This window comes from Pocillopora damicornis, chromosome 12, assembly GCF_964200805.1.
Source record: "Pocillopora damicornis chromosome 12, jaPocDami1.2, whole genome shotgun sequence".
Lineage (NCBI taxonomy): Eukaryota > Metazoa > Cnidaria > Anthozoa > Scleractinia > Pocilloporidae > Pocillopora > Pocillopora damicornis.
In genome coordinates this window covers 15,685,304-15,707,991 of record NC_142681.1, presented here as the reverse complement: position 1 = coordinate 15,707,991, position 22,688 = coordinate 15,685,304, and the positions used below count along the sequence as shown (strand labels likewise).

Sequence of the window (22,688 nt, the reverse complement as noted above, 5' to 3'; positions counted from 1 at the left end):
GTTTAGTGTGTGGTTTAATAAGTGGTGTAGGTTTCCTTTACCAATCATGAAAGTTTATGAAGCAACACCACTACATTCCTTGGTTACCTTAATCCACAATAAAACTGAATCACAGAAGAAAAATGTCATACAAGTCCTTGTCAGGGTGAAATTCTGTTATCTCAGAATAGGGGCGTAAAGGAAGAATTTTGGGACAGCTCTTACCACCTAGCCTATTCATGATAACTTCAAGCCAAATACTTTTCCCCTCAGCCCCTCCCCCCTCCCCCCCCCCCCCCCACACACACACTCAGTCAATGTGTACATAAACTGTGTTACATGGGAAAGGAAATATTATTCTTTAAAGAAATGTTTTTGAGTGATATAGTTGTGATAATATTGCACACTTTTTTGTAGCTTTGGTGGAATAACAATCAACACAGATGTGGAGAAGTGTGAAAGTAATGAAGACTTTGAAAGAAAACTTGCTTGTAAGTTCATTATTTCTGAAGGATTGTATTAATTTAGTTCAGTGAATTGATTATTAATTTCAATTGGTTTCAACTTCATTTTAGTATCACTGGAAAAATTCAAGCAGTGTGGTATTAGGGGAGTTTGGCTTAGAATATCAATAGAGAATTCCACTTTTATTCCAATTGCTGTAAAAGTGAGTCATAATGTCCATAATTATATAGTATTAAATGTAAAGAATGAAGAACAGGAGTTTCCTTAACATTTTCGTTAAGTATCTGCTAATGATGTAATAATAATGGGCTATGCCTGAGAAGGGGCCGTAAGCCAAACCCAAACACTAGAACCTGTTTGCCAGCTAAACAGAGGATGGTGAGAGGTATTAGAAGCAGGGACAGATCAACAGAGAGCACCTGTTATTGAGACACCAACATGACAACCAGCTCCCAGTTGGCTTGTTAGCTCAGTTGGTAGAGCACTGCACAGGTATCACAGAGGTCATGGGTTCAAATCCTGTACAGACCTGAATTTTTCCAGGCCATATTTTCACTACTGCTTAAATAGAGTTCATTGCGAAGATTGCTTTCATATTCATGTATTAGAGCATAGTTCACATATTAAAAGTTATTGATTTATCACCCCACAGGTTTATTGTGAACCTAAATAAAGACCCACTCCTAGTTGGCTTGTTATTTCAGTTGGTATAGCACTGCATGGGTATCTGAGAGGTTATGGGTTCAAATCCTGTACAGCCCTGAAGTATTTTCAGGCCTTATTTTCATATTCATGAGATCTCTGTGTTAAACAATTGTCATACATGCAGAAAAATTCAGGCAATTGCACGTCAAGGGTATGAACTTGATTAAATCAGGGGGGAATGTAATCTGCAATGGACTAACACTGCATCTAGAAGCAGTAGCAGTACATCTTGTCTCTTCATGTCTCTGAAACTGTACTTGGCTGAGGAAGAATGAGTAGGTTGGCTTAGGTTTATAATTCACCTGTCACTTTACCTTTGAGCCACCAGTTCCAAATGCCTCTATTTGAGCTAGAGTGGACTCATTTCCAACCTGATCTACTGCAAACCAATTAACTAGCTTTTAGTGGTAGTTTGCAGCCTTTCCTTGTCCCTGGACAGTTCAGAAAGCCACAAAATTCTAGAACAAACATTTGTCTTCCAATTTAAATTATCAATTCAGTTGATAATACAAAATTGACCGGTTAGCTTTAAGTGTGTTATTATTACAAACATAATAAATTGTTTGTATTTGCTTTTTTTTCCAAGCATGGTTTCCAATTTCACCATACTTATCCAACCTACATTGTTTTAACTCACTGGCTTCCCAAAGATGAACCAAATACTCTGCCAACCTTTGCCACAAGCTACCTTGGTATGTCTTGTGCCCTTTTTTGTTTGTTCATTGTACAAGTTTTGTAATTTGTCAGCCGTAGGGAATTTTGTTTTAAAAAATGCTGTACTGGACCTTTTATGAGACTAGAGAAAGACTAAATTCAATCAGTGGGAATTGTGTGCCCTGCATTTTGCTGCAAAAAAGCATATGACTTGCTATAGTATGTATCTATATATTACTGTCAACACATTATTTTATATATCTGTTATTTATATTGTTATCTTTTACTACCTCTGAAGGAACCTAAGCTTACAAGCCTTTTTGGTTTTCATGAGGTTTCCTCACCATTAATCTTCTTTTCCTTTTCTTTATCAATTGTTGTAAATTGTAGTAATGTTATGCATAATGGCAATTAACATCTCAACTCTAGAGACAATGCTGGTGCCAGTCTGTAAGGTGTCTAGTTAATACTTTTACCTCCAGGAGTGATCAATGAATACATTCTCCATTAAGTTTTAATACATTTTTAGGCCGCTAGGTAACATGAATTAAGAAATTATCAATTGATCCAACACCAAATAATCAGCACTGCTAATGAAGAAATATGTGGTCATTTGTTGGGAAAATGAGTTCTCAAATCTTGGGACTAACAGGGTTAAAAGAGAGTTGACTTTATGTTCATAATGACATATTTGCTTTTGTTGAAATAGCTAACAGTCTTTTTTATTCTTGAAAGTTAAATTACTCTGTTGTCAAGCAGACACAGTGGATGAGTAGAAGATTAGACCAGTATCTTGTTGATTTTCAGGAGCTGGTGGGCTTGTAATCAATGAAAAGAACCAGGTATTAGCTGTCTGTGAGAGATACAGTAGGAAAAAGCATTGGAAACTTCCTGGAGGCATGGTAGACAGAAGTAAATATTAACCATACCTATTTTCTATAAATACACTGTAAAAGATTGTATCAGCCACTTACAATAAAATTTATTTTATAAATTCATGCACCAGAACTAAGAGGTTTTTAGGTATTTTGATCCTGCATTGATGGTAAAAATTCTGTAATGCGGGAGTCAGGAATCAAATAATAAATTTTCCATCATTTTTAGTTCTTCCATGGGGAAGCTGGTTATGTCATCAAATGTTGCTCTTTTAATTGGTTCCTACTGATGCCCAATTGGAGGACAGATGCATCAATGTCATCACCATTTGCAATGTTTTGCTCTGTTTTCATATTAACGAATAGATTCCATGTTGCTGTGGGTCTGAACAGTAATAGATCACAGACACCCACTAACATGGAATCTATCTGCTATGGTAAAGTGACAATCTGTAATACCAATGTAATGCAATTCCTTTCTCAGGTGAAGATATTGTTGAAGCTGTTACGAGGGAAGTGTTGGAGGAAACTGGTATTCAGACCACTTTCATTTCTCTTGTTTGTTTTCGTCACATGCTTAACTTCCGTTTTGGCTGTTCAGATATCTACTTCATATGTCTTCTGAAACCTTTAACTCACGAGATAACAAGGGATACAAAAGAGATTGCCGATGCCCAATGGATGGAGGTAATTACATCATGCAAAAACACTGTGGCTCATTTGAACATACTATTGTCAAGCTTGTTGTCATTGCTTTCAAACTACACCTGACTCTAGGTTAACCCTTTAACTCCTATGAGTGACTAAAAGAGATTTCTTGTTACAATATGAAGACAATATCAGGCAGAAAAGTGATAAGAGTAAAAAATAAAATTTCAATCAGGAAATAATTAGTTGATCTAATACCAAATTCACTTAACTAACATCATGAGAAGTGTAAGGCCAGATGGTAGGAAGAATTACTAAATTAAATGAGATCTAGAAGTGAAAGGGCTAAAGTATCAAGTTTAAATGAACAACTGTATGCCATGGGATACAAAATTCCAATGCTGGTAACATTTTACAAAGTATATGCAAAGTCACAAGTGTGAGAAAAAAGCTCTGTGAGAACAGTGAAGCTTGTAACCAAAACAGCTGCTGTTTGTCAGTTGCACTTATTTGGTCCCACCATTCAATTTGAATTCTAGGATGTCGTACTTGTATAGCCAGATGATTGATTTGAATTCAAAATGGCAGCAGCCTTTGTCAAATTTATACCAGATTTTAACAGGGTTTTGAGACTGTTCCAGGAGTTCAGTTTGTTAAACGAAGCACGATTGTAAACCGTGTGGGAGGGGTGGGGGAGAGAACAAGCTAGGAATGTTTGGGTCTGGTAATCAAAAAGACAGATTGAGCATGAAACTGAAAGTCTTGTTGATAACAAAGGATACTCCCACCATACACATCACTCAGACTAATTCACAGTTGTTTACTCTTTTCTTGTAGCTAGATGAATATATAGCAAGTCCTCTGGTGAATGATTCAAATCGCTTCATTACATTGGCCTACAAGAATAATTTTCAGAACAATGACAGTGTAGTAAAGATTGAAACGGAGCAAATTCAAGTTCACAAAACAGTTGGAACATTCTTCACACTTAATTTTTATAATGATAAAGACCACAATAGAGATGACAGCACCTAGAATACATCTTTTCATCATATGAAGTTTGAGATATTATTCGAACATGTGTAGAATCTTTATTACAATAACATCCATTGATATATACAACACAAGTGAATAGTCCTTTGTGCAGGCTGATTGGCTTTTTCGAAGGTGAAGAGGACGCGCGTTTCTCTACCTGCAGGAAGATTTGAGACGAGTTAGGGAGAGGTTTGCAAGGGGTCTGGCACTGATAGTGCTAATATTACCTGATTCCATGCAGACCTCTCACCGGCTGACGTTGCTCAAGGCCCCATACTTACTTTCCCACGGTTGAAGAAACGCTCGTGCTGAGGCTCTGACAATGAGCAATAAAACTACCCTTAGAAATTATGATACATACTTAGAAAAATACACTTTGGTCTTATTGGACAAAATTTGTTGTCTTCGATTGACTTAAATATGATAACATTTTTTAATGTTACTATACAACGTGAAGTACTGGTGTTAGATAGTTACTAGTCTTGCAACACTTCCGAGCTTATTTAGGCTTTAGATCGGAAAATGATAATTCTGTCTTTTCTGAATCAAAGTTTACACCTTACCCCCGCCCCCCCGCCCCCAGATCATCAAAACCTCTCGGCCTCGGCCCCGCCCCCTCCCTGATAATACACCTCTCTCTGTACATACTATTCTGACAATACTTCTCCGCTTCATTTTTTCCCCGACCTCACGTTTCCTTTTTTAAAAGCATTTCTTTTTTTCTCTAAAAAAATGTTTATTTTAAAAATTACGATATCAAATGTTAAAAACCTGACGCCTCTTATCAGATTTTTGGTCAAGTCGAGAGACTGAATAGGCACGTGCGCTGCTTACAACTCATTTGCATTTTACGGTTCCTCGTGGTATGAACTGCATCACTTCACTGGAGGAACTAGGAAAAATCTTCAACTAATCAAGGCTGTCGTGCAAATATGTCCGAAAACAGCGAGGAGTTGTTCGCCACTGAATCTCTTGTAGGACAAGTCAGGATACGGTGAGATGTAGAAAGAGTTGAAATTTTTAGACAGACTACAACGGTGCTCTTCATTAAGTTGGGAACATTAAAGTCCACTTCAGAGAAACGACAGAATTGTCCTTGAACCGAATCAAGAACAAGCTGTATTTGAGGAATTTCCATTATCAGTCCGCTCAATTCATAAAGAGGTTCAGAGAGGAAGGGTATTCTTTTCCTCTAGGTGAATTCAAACCGAGTTAAAATATGGCAGATTGAGAGGCATAATCGCTGGACAGGTGTTAAAGACATTCAGAATAAATCTTGGCTGCCACTGGTAGGAAACATCAAAACTCTTTCATTGGATGGAAATTTTTGCACTTGATGTTAAATTACGAAAAGCAATTGCTAAAGTTTTTACCCTTACAGACGAACCGCGATGAAGAAAGATTTAAATGAAGCATAGGAGTTGACAGAAATGAAACTATTAAAGAAGAAACTTGTCAAGGTAAGCTTTAAAAATCATTTTGTTTAAAATAGGTTCATGTTGTACACATGTGGCTGCTACTTCAATTAAGGAGAAATTTGTGTTTATTATTCAAACCGGAATATCCAGCATAAGAACGTGTACGCTTTCATAAGGCGATTGAAATTTTTCCAGTGAAATTTTATCTAACAAACTTTAAGCAACGAGGTGTTTTGGCAAGATTTCCTTTTAATCCATGCTCAATATCTATACTGCTCTTTCCTCAAATGGCGACGCAATATGTTATCTTCGGGACTCGGGGTTTTTTTTTTTTTTTACAATAGTATGGGGTTGAAAATCTTTCCCTCGAGAAATCGGTTTGTAAGAGGTGTTGTAAAATTCGTTCAGCATTCCCAACATGCAACATACTTCCCAAGTGTGGAGGATAACAAAAGCTATCTGACAAAAAAAAAATTTCGTGTGTAAACTAAGCCTAATTTAGGTTCATAAATCGACTTTCGAGTAGGTAGGGTTGACCTATAAAAAAATTTCGAGTAGTTAAAAATATGGATGCGAACCTCAAAAAATATGCTCTAGTTAAGGGTAATTTATATTATACCTATGGAAAGACACAGCTTACAATGTTTTTTCGATTGCATTTTAAGACTTTTTTCTATTTATGTGGAGTCTTACCGCCAACAAAGAATGATCGGAATTCGAACAAAAAGCTGACAGAGAATTTGAAATAAGTGTAGCTTACATAGCAGCGTGTAATTTATCCGCCTTTGTTCCCGAACAATATTTTCTTTTTTTCAGTTGACAATTCTGGAGGCGTGTTTGAATTTGGTGGCGTAATTAAGCACCTTTTGATTTTGAAAATGCGAAAGTTTTGTTGAAAGAGTATTTTCAGTGTCTTTTTATGAGAATTTTCATCGGCGAGAAACACTCAAATGCAGTAGGATTCTTTAAGTTTTAAAGTTGACACACTGAACATTTTTTTTTTCTTCAACTTTTACAGTCGAACAATGTGCAATATGATCAGTAATAATTTTTTTATGTGTAGGTAATACACGTCATTACTGAAAAAAAAAAAATTTTACCCTACTTTGGGGTTTATCTTGATCAGTGCGTCGTCAACATAAAATATGTTAATCAATATATTTGAAGGAGGAAAAAATCCTTGATCTCAAATTGAAGCTGAAATTTTAATGTACTATGATTAGCTGATGATATCTTCTTTGAATAGCAGAGGAGTAACACGCAGAGAGTCAACATGTTAAAATATTTTTCGCCCATGCATGGGACAGTTTTATCGAAGTGATCAAAAAATCTTAACGATAAAACAAGAGGGTCAAAGCGGAATGCGCTTTTTCGCATAATTATTCTTAGGCAACTTTGATTTTTTCGATACTGTTTAACATTCTTTTTGTTTTCTATTGCAGCTGGCTCATTTGCCTTGGTTGAAGTGGACCACAAGCATTGTGAGAGAAGACGAGACTGAAATCGTCCGTGATGAAAATTCATATGTGGAAAAAAGAAAGTTCTAAATTGATATGAGGTAAAAAAACTGCAACACTGTAACACAAGACACCAACTCCTTTTACATCCGTTCAGAGCTAAAATTTTGCTAGGAAACTGGTTCATGATTTCGGTGTCTAAATCAAAAAAAAGGAAAACAGCTTTCAAATCACGCTTGGTAGTATGAGATTGTCTAACGCTGAAAAAAATTTCTCGTCTCATCGCAAGGTGCAAACGTTAAGGATATCACAAGCAGATTTAGTTAACGATTTAGATATCTTTTGTTAAAAGGAGTAGCTCCTATTTAAGTTGATATTACAACTGGTACGCTGAAGAACTTGAAATGGATGATGCTATAAAAGCACTTTTGAACTTTTTGGCGAGAATTTTTTTTTCAAATTATTCCATACTTTATTCTACTAATTGCGAGTAGTTTGTGGTGTTTAGATTAAGTCAATTTTTTTTCGTATTTGATTTGATTTCTTTTTTTTTTCTGAGATTGTTTCTATTTCAAGAATACCATAGTTCAGACTAATTTTCATGATCAAACTTATTTAGCAAACTAGTTTTGTCTTACTTTTAAAATCAGTAATCTCTTGTTGGCTAGACTACTTAATCATCCATTGCGTTTGTACCATGTTTTATCATGCTTATCAAATGTTGTAAACGCTTCTCGACTGTTGATGAAATAAAATTTTAAATGAAATAAAAGAAATAAAAATATCAATTATATATATTGTCTCTTCCTTTCCTTTATTGTGTTTCAGTTAGGAGTACAAATAAACGCTTTTAAAAGGGTCTGGTAACAAGTCAAAACATAGGCTCTCTTTTAATTTTTTTTGCGAATGGAGGGTTACCGAAAGGAAAAATATTTTGTAGATTTGAACAACGTTCAATGTTGAAAAAGAAAATATATCTTTGACTCTTAATGGAAGAAAACCGTTTGCGCGGTGCAAGATTTTTCCCGCCAAAAGACTTTTATATTTTTTAATCAACACTAAAAGCAGATCGAAAACGCAGACTCTTTTTTCTATGGGCAACGTTTTCACGGCTAGAAGACTAATTTTTTTGGCCCCAAAGAAAACATTTTTTCTTTCATAATTATAGGCTGCCCTTTTAAAAGCACAAACTCTCTATCTAATTTCTTGCCAAATAGATTTCGTGGATGATGATGAACGGAGGTATCTAAGTGGGACGTTTTAGAAACTTTATTTAACTCGATAACATTCTTCGATCATCTTTTCTTGAATCTTCTGGGATCAGTTTTAGAACCTGTAAGAAAAAAAGAAATTTACCTTTAAAAGGTTTAGGTGCATCCAGCATCCATCGTGCATCTACCTAACAAAATTTTTAAGTTCCTTGTTAGAGTGGCTAATATCTCCAAAAATCAAAGAAATCCTGACTAATGCCCCATTCACATCAAAGGTCAAACGTGCTTTACAGCCGTTTTGTTGGACATGTTTGTTTTTTCCATAAAACATGTTAAACGGATGTTTGTGGAATTAAAATGCAGTACATTAAAAATGCAAGTTGACCATTCAATTACTTGATCCCTATGGAAAATTAATCCTTTCAGTTCTCTGTTTCTGATTTTCATTCAGTTGCATTCGGTTTAACTAAACGTGTTTTGCTGGTGTGAATGGGGTTTAAATTGCCACCTCCTGAAAGCTTTGTACCCACAATTATGAAATATATCTGCGCTAGTTAGGTCAAGCTGAGTTAAATTTCTGGATTGTGCAAATTTCGCAGTTTAACTTTGATCTGATTGTTAATTCTCCTCACTAGCTGCTACACATTGCTTTGTAAATTGGTTACGAGAATTTGGTGTTAGATCAAGATAACTTCTATCTATGGACACCGTAGGGAGAAGTCACATGCTTATCACCTGTGGGAGATAAAAGGTTAAATCCAAACAGTTATTCTCAACTTCGTCAGATCTGGGATTTTTCAAAATTTTTGTTATTACCAACAAGACTGCGTATTGAATCATATGATAGGTAATTCCAGATAGGATGGTTTTAGAGCGATTTTCAATTGAGTGTCGAAAATAGTCCCAGATTACGTTGGTTTTGCTTTATCTTGCTCTGTGATTGGTGCAGAAAACTCGCACGACCCTCTCAACCAATTAAATGTAAAATTAAAACCGGTTGTGACTTGGACTACCGCACCTTAAGCAATTTACTTGTTTTCGCTTTGACTTCTCATTTTTAGATCATTTGCATCGTTCTGATTGTTATTACTTTGGTTTTGGTTTAAAAAAACTCATCGGAAAAGCACCCTGAAAGGTAGGATTCTACTCTTTGTCACACTCAAAGTTGATCCTCTGTAATTTTCGTATCCATGGTCTTTAGAGGTTCGCTCTGGTCTTTGCCGTGTCGAGGTAAATTTCGAAATGCGCCTTTTCTCTGCTGGTTAACGAGACCACGTAATAGTCTGCAGAGGCCACAAGTGACAGCTAGAAATCAATGGCGTCCTCTAGCTGAGACCTTATGTGCACAGACACACGAAGAGGACTAACTAATGGTTTTCAATTGAGCTTCTCAAGTTATTCTAGATTACGTGGGTTTTGCTCTTCTTTGGTAAACTCGCGACCAATCAGATTCCAAACTAAAACCATTGCGACTTATTCACCTCCGTTTACCCGCGCTTCCTACAGTTTGTTTTAACTTAAAGTTCTCATTTGTTCATTGTGATATTTACCTTTTCTCTTAGTTACTGTTATGATTACCTATTTTTGACTCAACAACACTCAATCGAAACTAGCGAAATGATGATAAGATCATGTTTCTCCCGAAACAGATTATTGATAACTTATTTCGAAGCGAGGAAGAACGAAACTGGATAACTTACATAAGCTCAAGGAAGACTAGACGTCTGTCGGTTCACAACTTGACTTATCAGCTTAACTCTCCGTTGTTGGCTGTAGCTTTTGTTTGGGGACAGTTGCACACCGAAAAAAACATTTAAGGCCACCTGGACTACGATTTGTTTAACAAAAAAGCTGTGAATTAAATCAAGAAGCTTTAAATCAAGCTGGCTGGCGTAGTTTTGAGCACCACGTGTGTGTGTGTGTGTGTGTGTGTGTGTGTGTGTGTGTGTGTGTGTGTGTGTATATATAAAATTGTTACTAGGACTCTCAGGTCAGCAAAGGTGCACCACGCCAGGAGGATCAATAAAGATTCACAGTCCAAACCTCACAGCAAACACGAATGTAGAAAGTTAAAAAAATACAAGGATGGACAACTTCTGACGTAAAAATTTTTAAAAAATTTAATAAAAACGTTTTGGTCAGAGACCTTCTTCGGTAAATAACTGACATGTGTATATATATATATATATATATATATATATATATATATATATATATATATATATATATATACACATACCAGTGTTTCCGAAACCCTTGTCAGCTTTAAAGTAAGAGAACTTTGATCCTGTTTCAAACCCCACAATAAGTTTACACGCCTCATCAACAAAATAAACGTATCCAAAATTATCTGCATTTCTACCATAAAGCAAAGGTTTGCCCTTTAAAATTTCCGCCATGTTTTTTCTGTTTGTTCCTCAAGAGATCTTGGGATTTACAACTTCGGTTGTTCGGCTATGTCATCTCGCGGATTTCCGAAAATCTTCGGTTATGATTTGCAAAGCTATTAAATATTCCATCTCAGTCACTCTCGACCGAGGTGGTTTAGGTGGATGGAATCTAATCAACATGATCTCGACACCAAAATAATGATTATCGTTGCTTTTAGCCCTGGAATAATGAATAACATTATTTCATGGCATGTGTGAGACCTTCTGGCTCGAAGCTTGGGAATTAGTTTTCAGGGAAAGATAAAATGGCGGCTTACGGCGGCGAAGGAAATCTCAGTAGTTTAATATTTTAGCGTGAAAAGGCTTGGGTGTTGTGATCTGGTTCTCAAGTAAAAAAATAGGTCCGCAATGCGTACATGTGTGGCTTACGAAATTGAGCTGCTTTTAAGTGTCTGGTGTCTCATTGGGTTTCTATTAGAAGAGCTAATATCTGCTTACCATTAGATAGTTTTCAATATTGATCCTGTTCATCAATAACACAAGACAACTAGCATACAAAAGTCCTGAAATGTTCATTCTGAAGATGAGAGTTATTGGCCAAACTTTGTTATGGAGGTCTCATTTTGACAACAGAAGTTGCACATGTAACCTGAGGATTTAAGGAACTGAAAAAACATCAGCATAATTTCCCATAGTGGTCTGATAGATTCAGTCATAATTATGTTTACGTAACGATTAGTGGGATTGACTTCTGAAGTTTGTAGGTCGATTGTCTTTTCCAAAGCAAATGATGTGAAATGAACTCTAGGGAAGATCGTGTCAATCGCTCTGACGAAGGGCTAACGCTCGAAACGTCAGCTTTTTTACCCTTTACGGTGGCTAATTTACGTTTTCGACCCAGTTGTTAAGACTAAAGTACCTGCTATACTCTCCCACCGACGCAGCACCACAGTTTCTTTAGAAACTTACCCCTTTACTCATCCAGACTAGACGCCTAACAGATATTTTGTTGTAGACAGCCAAATCCCTGGTTACTGGCACATTTTGACTGGGCTATCTGTAATTTAGCTACTGAGTAATCTTATTATTAAAGATTACTGCATTCCTTTTTAATAATTTGCTGCTGATTGTATGCTGTATATAGCTTGTGATTTGTGTGATTTTCACAAGTAAATTAGAAATACCTGAAGATGGTAATGATGTTCTAGATGATGTACTTGATGCAAAGTAATTTTGGCACAAAGTGTATGCCTTGTCCATAGGTGATTTTAACTTGCTAATAAGACTTGTAATTTAAATAATATACATCAGCTGGAATAGGTATATTAAAAGAAAAATAATAATATTTAACTATACCAACTTTTGGTTTTATGTCCAAATTAAGCACTTAATCAAAGATCAGTGCACTGATCAGGCCCAGAAGGCCAAAAGAGTGCTGTCTGCTGTTAGTTTAATTTTTGTCATTTCTATTTATTTATCAATGTTTCATTGAGTTATAATTCATTGATCTCTTTCAACGGTGCAGTTTCTCTCATGCTCATGTCATAATCCCACATGTATGTATGTACAACCTCAGTCAAAATTTTGAGTGGCAGGCAAGCTGGCAATAGTAATTGGCAGCAGAGGCCAAATCTTGTCCTGAATAGAAGTCTGACATATGTGAAGTTGGCAGCTATTTCATTGTAGGTGTCCAAATTGTTGGCTGCAGCACATTTTGACCTGGCTGATTGTGTGTTATATATGTGCACTTCTTTTTAGGTGTTTAACAGGTCAAAGTACCAAAAAAACCTCTGTGATAACTTGGTAATCCAAGATGTAAAAATTTCTAATAATAAGATAAAGCTTGATCATTCTTAAGAGTTTGCATCTGTTCTAAAAGTCTTGGGGAAAGTCAGGGGGGCATTATTTATACGAATGTATTTAAAAAGTAACAAAAAAAATAAACAGAACTAGGGCAAAATCCCAATTTGCTGTAAAAGTTTATTTCATTAAGAGCGTAACCTTGGATATAGCTTGGGATTTGTGTGATTTTCACAAATTGCTAGGTTGTTATGTAAACTAAATTTACAGGAACCTTGTTAATTTTCAGCATCAAGAACAAGTACACAATTGCAGGAAAAGCTTGAAGCTTGAAAAATTGACTGATGAAACTGGGACAGATTTCATGAAATTTGTACAATAGGTTGGCCTGGGAGGGACAAAGAATCAAATGATTCATTGATTCTCTTACAACTTTTGTCTCCATTGTGTGCTTCTGTAGAGCTTAGTTATTGCTGTAGAAAACTTTTTTGGAGGGCCTCTGAGATCACTCACTTTTGAGCTGGTTGTCCCAAGGGAAGAGGATACCTGTACTTACTATCTCCCTAAGGGGGGTAAAGGGTTAAAGACTGATTCTTCTCCAGTAGCCACAAGTACCCCTGCACATGGAAATTTTGAACACTATTAAAGGGCTAGTACACTCATTTCATTACTTGAATTTCTAATTTAGTGTAAGTTATGACAAATAATTAATGTAAATTCATCTTGGTTGTACAGGTTATATCCAGCAACCCTTAAACGAAATAAAAAGGTATTTTTCTGAATTTATAAAAAGGTCTTCTTGCTTCTAAGTAAGTGCATGATATGTCATTCAATTAATGCTCTAGCAGAGTTTTTGTTTGAAATGCCAAAATCAACTTCATGAGTTAGGACAATCAAAAAAATAAGGCAATAAGCAAATGTTCTCGTGTATCCTTTATGTCAATTTGGGCTGAAAAACACGTTTTTTTTTTGCAAAAAATTAGCTTATTTCATGCCCAAAACAATGCGAACAAGCTTAAACGTAATGTTTTCAGCAAAACAGGGATAGAATCTGCAAAAAAACACTGGAATCCAGCTAGCACACAATGTTCTCAGTAAAATTTGGGCAAAAAACCTTAAAAACCGAAAAAAAATTTAAATTGCACTGATTTACCCATTTTTTGCCAAGATATCTGCCAAAACGCTGCAAACTAGCTAAAACTACATGTTTTTCACAAGACCACGACAAATTACGGCAGAAATGTACGATTTTTGCAAAATTTTTTGCTACAGTTGACAAAAACTCTCAATTCGGGTAAAAAACACCTTTTGTTTTTTTGACCAAATGAGCTTATTTCAGTTTTAAAAATGCTGCAAACAAGCTGAAACACAATGTTGTTAGTAAAATGTCGCTAGAATCTGTGGGAAAACACTAAAACCTAGCTTAAACCTAGTGTAAATTGGTAAAATGGCCCGAATTGAGCATTTTGGCAAAAAATGGTATATTTTGAATTTAAGAAAGCTTTCCAGTAGTTGTTAAAGTAGGGTTGGGGCTAGGGTTTAGAATGGAACTTATCACTTCAGTTAAAATGATGCAACTGGTTAAAATGGTCCGACCTGCTAAAACAAGATAAAATGGTTTAAACGGTGAAAAGATTTTAATTACGTGACATGGTCCAATTGGAAGAAACGATCTCACTTAGTAAAATGGTGCACCTGGTTAACATAATCCAATTTGTTAAAATAATACCAATATCTAAAATGGACAAACTGGTTTAAATGGTCACCAGTTGAAATGATCTAACTTGATAAAACATGGGTGAAATGGTCTTACTACTTACTGGTCAAACTGGTAGAAATAGTCTTACTGGATAAAATGGTCATGCCACTGGTTAACCATATAAACTAACCAGTGGGACCACTGAAATGATTTAAGTTGAAAAGTGAGTCAAGCAGTGAAAATTATTCTTCTAGTCATAATAATCCAACTGGTTAAAATGGTTCAACCAGTTATATGGATCCAATCGGTTAAAATCATCCTCCAAGTAAAAAGGAATCCCCCACTCAAAATGATCCAATTGCTTAAAATGATCCAACCAGTTAAAATGAATTATCTGCTTAAAATGATCCAACCAGTTAAAATGGTCCAACAAGTTAAAGTGATCCAACTGGTTAAAATGATCTAGCTGATTAAAATGGTCTGACTGGTGATAATAATTCAACCAGATAAACTAATTTATCATCCAACCGGTTCAAATAATCCAACTGATTGGAGTCATCTGACCAATTACAATGGTTCGACTAATTAAAGTAATCGAACTAGTAAAAATGGTACAGCTAGAAAAATTGATCCAACCAATTAAAATGGTTAAACTAGTAAAATAATCATCAGCCCAGTAAAAATTATTACACCAATCAAAATTAATCAAACCGCTTAAAATGATCCAACTGGTCAAACTTTTTCAGTGGTTATTTAAGTGACAAGAGTGACTAAATCCTATTGATATTTCCAAGGGGCTAAAACCCTAACCCCAAACCCTAACCCTAACCCTAACCGCAAACCCTCTAACCCAAACACTAACCCCAAACCTACACCCTAACCCTAACTGCAAACCCTAACCCCAAATCCTCAACCCTAAACCCTAAACCCTAAACCTAAAGCTAACCCTAAACCTAACCTTCTCTATTTATCCTATAAGTGTAACCAGTCGGCCTATCGTTTGTTTTTCAGCAAACTTTCAAGTAGTTACTGAAATTTACAAACACAGTACCAAAAAACCTGCAATTGAATGCTTTTAGAAAATATTAACGCCAACCCTAAGTATAACTTCACGCTAGCCTTAACCCTAATTCTAACACTAAACCCCGCTAACCCTAAGCATAATCTTACCCTAGCCCTAACCCTGATTGTAACACTAAACTCCTCTGACCCGAAGCAACCCTACCTCTAACCCTAACCAGGTAATGGGCTCTTGCCCTAACCCTATCCTCAACCCTAATATAGATCCTTTACCCTAGCTTAGGATTGGTTTTGGGTTTGGGTTAGGTTTAGGATAGCATAGAGTTAAAGCGAGCACAGAACGAAATAGCATGATTCCGTTATTCAGAAAAATGAAACTCTATGTTTCCACGTTATTCACTTCTTCCTTGGACCTGTCACGTTTCCGTTATGATTCCTGAACGGAAATATGACATGTTTCCGTTGCATTTCGGTCAACGGAATATTATCGTCGCCTGTTTCCGTTACGTTTTCTTGTACGGATTCAAACTTTTATCGTCAAGTAAAAACATATATATTAAATGCTGTACAATTCTTGCACCATGTCACCATGAAGTCGTGATCGTTCGAGGACAACAAAGGCGAATTGACTTGCATTAGGTGTGTGCGTTCGTAGGAATTATGAGAAGTCCTAGAAGCTTCGGTGTTTTACATTGAGCCATGTGCTTGTTAATTTTGGAACTCTTTCGAAAACTTGCAAAATTGAATCTTTGAAACTTACCTTATGCTTAGATTTTTAAGCAGCTAGATCATTTGAGCCAGTTTAGTCACTCAAACCAGCAATACAATACTTAGCTAACTGGATAGTTTTAGGGTTAGGGTTAGGATTTTCAAGTAGGCACACGCAGTTGTGTGGATATTGTGGCACATGGAGTTAAGTATAGTGTAGGTTTAAGTAGTATTTGCCAGTGTTGACATATTTATAAAAATTATGGTTCCAAAGTGCGGGTCACCGTTAAGAACCCAAGAAAATCATGCGAAAGTCGCCGATGGATTAGTCATAAAAATAAGTCCAACTCTGAGTCAATGCCAAACCACAAGAAAGTTGTGAAACTCGCGCCAATGTAAAAAAAAACTGAGGTTTGAAATATGGGTCGATGCTGACATCCTATGAAAATCATGGGAAAGTCGAGGAGATTGGTCATGGTACAAACCAATGCCACTTTCCCATGAAAATCAAGAAAGCTGTGGAAACTAGCCAAAATATGCTGAAATGGCAATCTTCAGTAAAATTCATATCTAATAAGGATGTGTAAAATGGCCAATATCGCTCTTGGCAGAGATACTGGTTTGCCGTGTTTTGGCAGTTATTTTGGCGAATACGGTTAAAATCAAATCTGTGTAAAAACAGTAAACTGAACTCAACGAGTTATTGAGGTTCGTCAATATAGGAAGGGCCTCTTAGTCTAGAGAAAAACTTCTGCCAACGGCTAAAGGCATTAAATTAATAAATTGATATATCTGGGCGGCATATCGAACAGGAACACTAAACTACGCCTTTCTCACAGCTTTTTCTCCTTTAACACCTTTGTTCATTCAAATTTTTTTTTAAAGTAAAAGCTCGTTTTGGAGTCAAAAGTATCTACACCAACGTTTCAAGATTTTATGGCGATCTTGTGAAAAACATGTGGTTCCAGTTAGTTTTGAGGGTTTTGGCAGTTATTTATATAAAAAGTGGGTAAAATCAGCCCAATTTGTAGTGTTTCTTGCGGTTTTTACGCGTTTTTTGCCCAAATTTTACCGAGGACACTGCGTTTTAGCTGGAATAAGTGTTTTCACATATACTGTATCCCTATTTTGCTAAAAACACCGTGTTTTTGAACGTGAAATAAGCTGATTTTTGCAAAAAAAAGAAAAACAAAAACGTGTTTTTCAGTTCGAATCGAGCGCTTTTGTCAACTTCTGCGTAAAATTTGGCAAATACTCTTGCGTTTCTGCCGGATTTTGGTGTTTTTAGATAGATTTCATTGAAATTTTGCGAAATACATGTAGTTTGCAGCGTTTTGGGCTTGAGACCGGCAAGAGTGATGGTAGACACTCTTAGCAGAAATAATTGTGCAAGCAGATATTAAGATTTCACCTGTAAAGTCAATGAATCAATTGAACACAAGAAAAAGGAAACTTGATAAAAAAAAAAGTAGAATAATGGCGGGGAGAAAAGAGGGCTGCACTAAAGATTATGTACTTGTTCTTGAGGCTGAAAATTAACAAGGTTCCTATAAATTAAGTTTACATGACAACCTAACAATTCGTGAAAATTACACAAATAGACACAGCAGACAGTACTCTTTCGGCCTTCTGGGCCTGATCAGTGTAGTGATCTTCAATTAAGTGCTTAATTTGGCATAAAACCAAAACATGGTATAGTTAAATATTATTATTTTTCTTTTAATATACCTATTCCAACTGATGTATATTATTTGAATTACAAGTCTTATTAGCAAGTTAAAATCGCCAGCAGACAAGGCGTACACTTTGTACCAAAATTGCTTCGCATCAAGTACATCATCTAGTACATCATTACCATCTTCAGGTATTTCAAATTTACTTGTGAAAATCACACAAATCATAAGCTAAATAAAGCATGCAATCAGCAGCAAATTATGAGAAAGGAAGGCAGTAATCTTTAATAATAAGATTACTTAGTAGCTAAATAACAAATAGCCCAGTCAAAATGTGCCTGTAGCCAAGGATTTTAGTTTACAAACTTCAGACTGACAAAGGTATTGAGAATAAAGGTTAGTTCCAGAAACCCTGCTTTAGACATTTATTACGAATTTATTTATTCCATATTTCTTCGTTTTCACTAAATAACAGACTTAACTGAAAGCACTGAAAGCACATAAAACTAGAAGTATAATTCCAGCGCATCCAAGGACTCTTCACAGGCTTTAACAATAAGGTTTCTGAGTAAATGTTAACTAAATGAAAAGACATGGGTGTTATTAATGTTATACCAGTCTGGTGAAAGAAAAACTATTTATTGTGTCCCTTTGCATATGTTTGTTTCTGTGTTTTTGGTTTTTTCCTCTGATTCCTTGGCTCCAACTGGGGTGGGCCAGAATTTCCATTTTTGAGATCCACCCTCAGGAAGTTTTCCTTGCGGTCATTTATGAGAATTATTATCCTATGTCTTAATCATCAAGTAAACCAAAAGACACCAAAAGACACAAAAAGTCAAAGGTAATTCTTTGTCCTTATGCATAGTCAAGCATAGTGCTGTCATAAAAGGAAGCCAGAGTTTACCATTACAAGAGTACATGGGTTTGCCAACTGTATTGACCAACCAGAGCATGTGTAGAACCTGAGTTATTTTATAAACCATTGTAAAATCTTATTCTTCAATGCCAGGTGCCTCTTTTTAGGGCACATAGCTTTTTTCTACGCGCTCTTTCCATTTCTGGCATTCTTTGAGTTATACCCTATAATGTTATGACAAGTAGGTCACCTGACAGCATAGCTACAAAGGGAATATTGTTAGTGAGAGAAGGTCTCAGAAATCTGTGAATGGCATTGTGTAAAATGAAGGATAATAAACACAATAGCCTATGTTTGTTTTGATTTGTACATAAGTAGTATAAAGGGTAATTCGTAGAAAGCCAAGAAATACTTGTACTCCAAGTGACACAGCATGCGCACTGGTGAAGAGCAAACACGCTTATTCCGATAGCGTGTCGTAGTACTTTACATATGCATAAAATGCGTGTAAAGTCCGTGTATGTAGGCCCTCATATCATTGATACTTAACATGTAGTCTCACTCGAGAGACATCAGTAATACAAAAGATTCACGAAAACTTGAAGCGCTGTCACAATTATCTTGCCGGCAAAACAAAAAAGTTTCTGTAGCGTTGATACAGACAAAAGTGGCGATTGTGATTAATAGTCGAAAATCGTAAGAAACGCAAGTACCATCAGGGCTCCTATTACATTCCAGCTGAAAGTTATTGGGAAAAAGAAAGATAAATTTTGAAGATGCTAAGTTTCGAACGATAAGTTTCGGAGATGGTGACAAGGAGAGCGACTATATCGATCGAAAAGAGAACCTAGAATAGTCGAATACGATTAAGTTCAAGCTTTCAGTAGGTATGCTTAGCTTAAATTACTGAGACGAGAAACATTGAAATGCCGAAGATAACATAAATATTAAGTGAATACATACCATGGGATTATCACTAGCAGAAGAACTCGCAGAAACCTCAGCCATTTCCAACTTTTGCCGTTAAATCCGCCGACGAAATCGGCAGTTCAATTTCGCGCGGCCCGCGCATTAAATCAGATTAGCAGCCAGTAGAGAGGCATTTTGTTGCGCATGTTCTGTAAATTTTAGTTTGATACGAGAAACCGCTGGTATGCGCCTGCGTCGGTTTGCCGCTCGAGAATCGCGAAAGAAAAGAAGCAGTAAAATACGTCGGGAAAAACAATGGTTCGAGTATTTAAGACAACCTTTCTTCTCATTTTTTCTTTTGTAACTTAGATGGAAGCGGCAAAGTCTTGAAATAATTTTGTGATGTGTGGAAGGAAGTTATTTTCAAAATGCAAAAGATTGTTCGAGTCTTGTCTTGTGATTGTCTGGGCGATCGATGTACATGATGTTATTTTTGAAGGATGCAAGTGGCCTGTCGAAGAGCACAAAAGAATTGGATAGTATACTTTTATCGTGTCATTGCTATCTCGGTGATCATTTGAAGTACTCGACTTCCTGTAAGCGTTTTTTAGAGCTTCAACTGTACTGCTCACTGGCAGTGCAGTGTACTTCCAATTTTGGCAAAAATTTAAAGTTTACAGAAGTTTGTGTTTTGTTTCAAAAGTTTTTTTGACATGAATCACAACCAGCAGGGCCGATTACCAAAATAAAAAAGGTCAATGTCGAGTAAAGAAAATAAAGACAACGCTAGTGCTAGAGATATGGTAGCTCCATCTGGTCAGAAATGGAGGAATAATTATGGATTTTATCAGAGTAAGAAAGTCTTTTCAATCATTAGTCTCGGAAATATCATCAGATATGATAGATGATGTGGGGAAATTGCGAATGAAAACAAATACTAGTTTGGGCTTCCAGTTGTAAGATGAATAGTTAAATAAATCAATTATTAGCCAGTAAAAATCACTTTCATTTATCATTTCAACTGCACAACAAAATCGTATACACTCTTTGCACCTTATTCTCCAGCCTATTAAATTACAAGAGTTGAGCGACAAATTGATGATCTGAAAAGACTCTTACACATGCCAAACAACAGAGAACCAGTAAGGCTAATATTTAACAGTGAGGATAAAAAACAAAATATTTCCAAAAGCCTTTTCTTTTCAGGATTAAGACTAAATGAGGTTCGATTAAACTAATGTGGAGAGGTTTGTTGATCTCTTTATGAAAATGGATTTACATCTAACAGATTTTCAAGAAATGAGACTCGTGTCAAAAGGGGACTTTGACATTGCATATTCTGCAGTAATGGGCATTGGCTTGGATGCCTATTTGCAGAAATTAATAGTTTTCAAGCCAGGGGTTTGGCTGTGCTAATTTTAAGGCAGAAAAATCATAAAATCAGTCACTTAAGAAATGTTATAGCTCTGACTCGAAGCTCAAACACTCTTAAGGGAACAGGACAATATTTCACCTGATCACTCCTCATATTCTTTTCCCATGAAATTTGGACAAAACTTTCAAAAAACTTTATTGGTAATTTTATAGTTGCAAAAAAGGTATGGACACAAGTTGCATATAGCATAAGCTAGTTGAGGCAAGTTGTGTGGAGGGAACAAAAGATTGATAATTTATACCAGTAGTAAGCTTCTGGTACTAATGACATTCTCTTGAATGCCAGCTTGCCACAGCAAATGTGACACCTATCCTTTCTGTCAATAGCATCGACCATATGTAGTGGGGTCACTTCACATCTCCCTAAACAGCAGAGAACATAATAGTTAATTCCAATCATCAGTCTCAATTAAGAAATAAATTGAAGGATGAAGACTTATCTGGCAAAGTGAAATGCAAGTCAAAATGGTTTGAAGACATTTTAACACGAAATTTGTTTTTAAAAATATGACAAATACTGTAATTCACATTTTAAAGAAACAAGGAGTTCCAGCCCCTTGAGTAATTATCCATTTGTTGTATCGCTCATCTCATGTTTTAAGAACCAGAGAAAGTCAGATAATTTTAATCCGCGAGTTTTATAGTACACTTCGACTCAATTTCATTTCGTATGGCAGAAGTATTCCACTGAAATAAACAAGATAGAATGAAGCTGACGCCATCCGTTTTGAATAACACATGAACATGAAGAAAACAACACTAGTTTAAACTCGTAATACAAAGCCCACGCATTTTTTCGAGGTAAATGAACTGACTAGACTGAAAGCTAAATAAATAAACAATGAACTGACAGTGGCGAGGGATTTGGGGGCCATGTGATAAAACAAGTTCTACCGAAGTTTATCCTCTTGTTAGCACTTCAAGCCCAAAAGGGCAATCAGAAAAATTCTCGCCAAAACACAGCAACAAAATAAGATAAAACGGGAGATGATCGAGGCAAGACTATAGACATTGTTAAGACACATGCCTACATACCAAGTACAACAGACTTGGAGAGCAAAAAGGCCAAAGACAGTTGTGAGCCATGACTTGGAAAATCCACCTCAAACTCCCAAAAACGAATTCGCCGAAGGTTGTAGAAAGAGCAACTCAATCCTGAGGCTGGAACATTTTTTTAAGCCTCGTGTCCTATGGGACTACAAAGAGAAAGAAGAGAAGATGTTATTTGAAGTGATTTGAAGCTTGGGGGCCACCTCGAACTTAACGTAATTTTATTTCAAAGTTGAAGTAAAATAAGATCAAATTGTAAACTACCTTCTATTATCGTAACGAATATCTCACGATCGCCTCCACAAACCACTTCGTGATTCATAGAAGTAAGAAATCAACATCTTAAGACTAACCTTCAAGGTTTGTAGTCTCATGCGCACATCTTGACCGTCAGCAAATCAAATCTCAAACTTCAAGTTTTCGGCCTTTTTTCGCGTTTTGTTCGCACTTTGAGCATTAAAATATCCTCATCCGAAGAGCCAGCAAACTCCAGGAGTATCCACAGAGTTAGAAATGGTGGTAAAATTGTCATACTCTTTCATCCCTCTCCAAGAAGTATCACAGAAAGGTGTCGATCGCTCAGTTGAAAACCTGCAAAAGCGCACTGTACATACCAAAATAGTGCCGCCGTCGCCGCCAAATTTTCCTGGCGGTATGCCCGTCTGCTTTAGCACCCATGATTCTTTGCTTGAGGAAAGTGAC

At 36.2% G+C, this 22,688-nt stretch overlaps 1 protein-coding gene and 3 long non-coding RNA genes across 4 annotated transcripts in view; 2 read left to right on the top strand and 2 right to left on the bottom strand.

Moving 5' to 3' along the window:
* The window catches only part of LOC113683907 (uncharacterized), a 5,505-nt gene extending 704 nt beyond the window's left edge, over positions 1-4,801 (top strand). The window contains exons 2-7 of the mRNA XM_027201195.2: positions 397-470; positions 555-646; positions 1,736-1,841; positions 2,611-2,715; positions 3,163-3,365; positions 4,164-4,801. Coding sequence (XP_027056996.2) covers positions 397-470; positions 555-646; positions 1,736-1,841; positions 2,611-2,715; positions 3,163-3,365; positions 4,164-4,361 — 778 coding nt within the window. The 3' untranslated portion in view covers positions 4,362-4,801. The remainder of the gene's footprint in view (positions 1-396; positions 471-554; positions 647-1,735; positions 1,842-2,610; positions 2,716-3,162; positions 3,366-4,163) is intronic.
* A 407-nt stretch (positions 4,802-5,208) lies between these two features.
* On the top strand, positions 5,209-8,028 carry LOC149036705 (uncharacterized). Its single transcript, XR_016181794.1, has 3 exons — positions 5,209-5,355; positions 5,743-5,821; positions 7,222-8,028. It is a non-coding gene; the product is annotated as an uncharacterized LOC149036705 (long non-coding RNA).
* Positions 8,029-8,031: 3 nt separating this feature from the next.
* Positions 8,032-19,683, bottom strand: LOC149036704 (uncharacterized). Its single transcript, XR_016181795.1, has 3 exons — positions 19,557-19,683; positions 10,148-10,298; positions 8,032-8,569 (listed from the first exon to the last, which is right to left on the bottom strand). It is a non-coding gene; the product is annotated as an uncharacterized LOC149036704 (long non-coding RNA).
* A 1,364-nt stretch (positions 19,684-21,047) lies between these two features.
* Positions 21,048-22,616, bottom strand: LOC149036703 (uncharacterized). The gene is made up of 3 exons (XR_016181793.1): positions 22,340-22,616; positions 21,972-22,132; positions 21,048-21,299 (listed from the first exon to the last, which is right to left on the bottom strand). It is a non-coding gene; the product is annotated as an uncharacterized LOC149036703 (long non-coding RNA).
* Between the last annotated feature and the right edge of the window lie 72 nt (positions 22,617-22,688).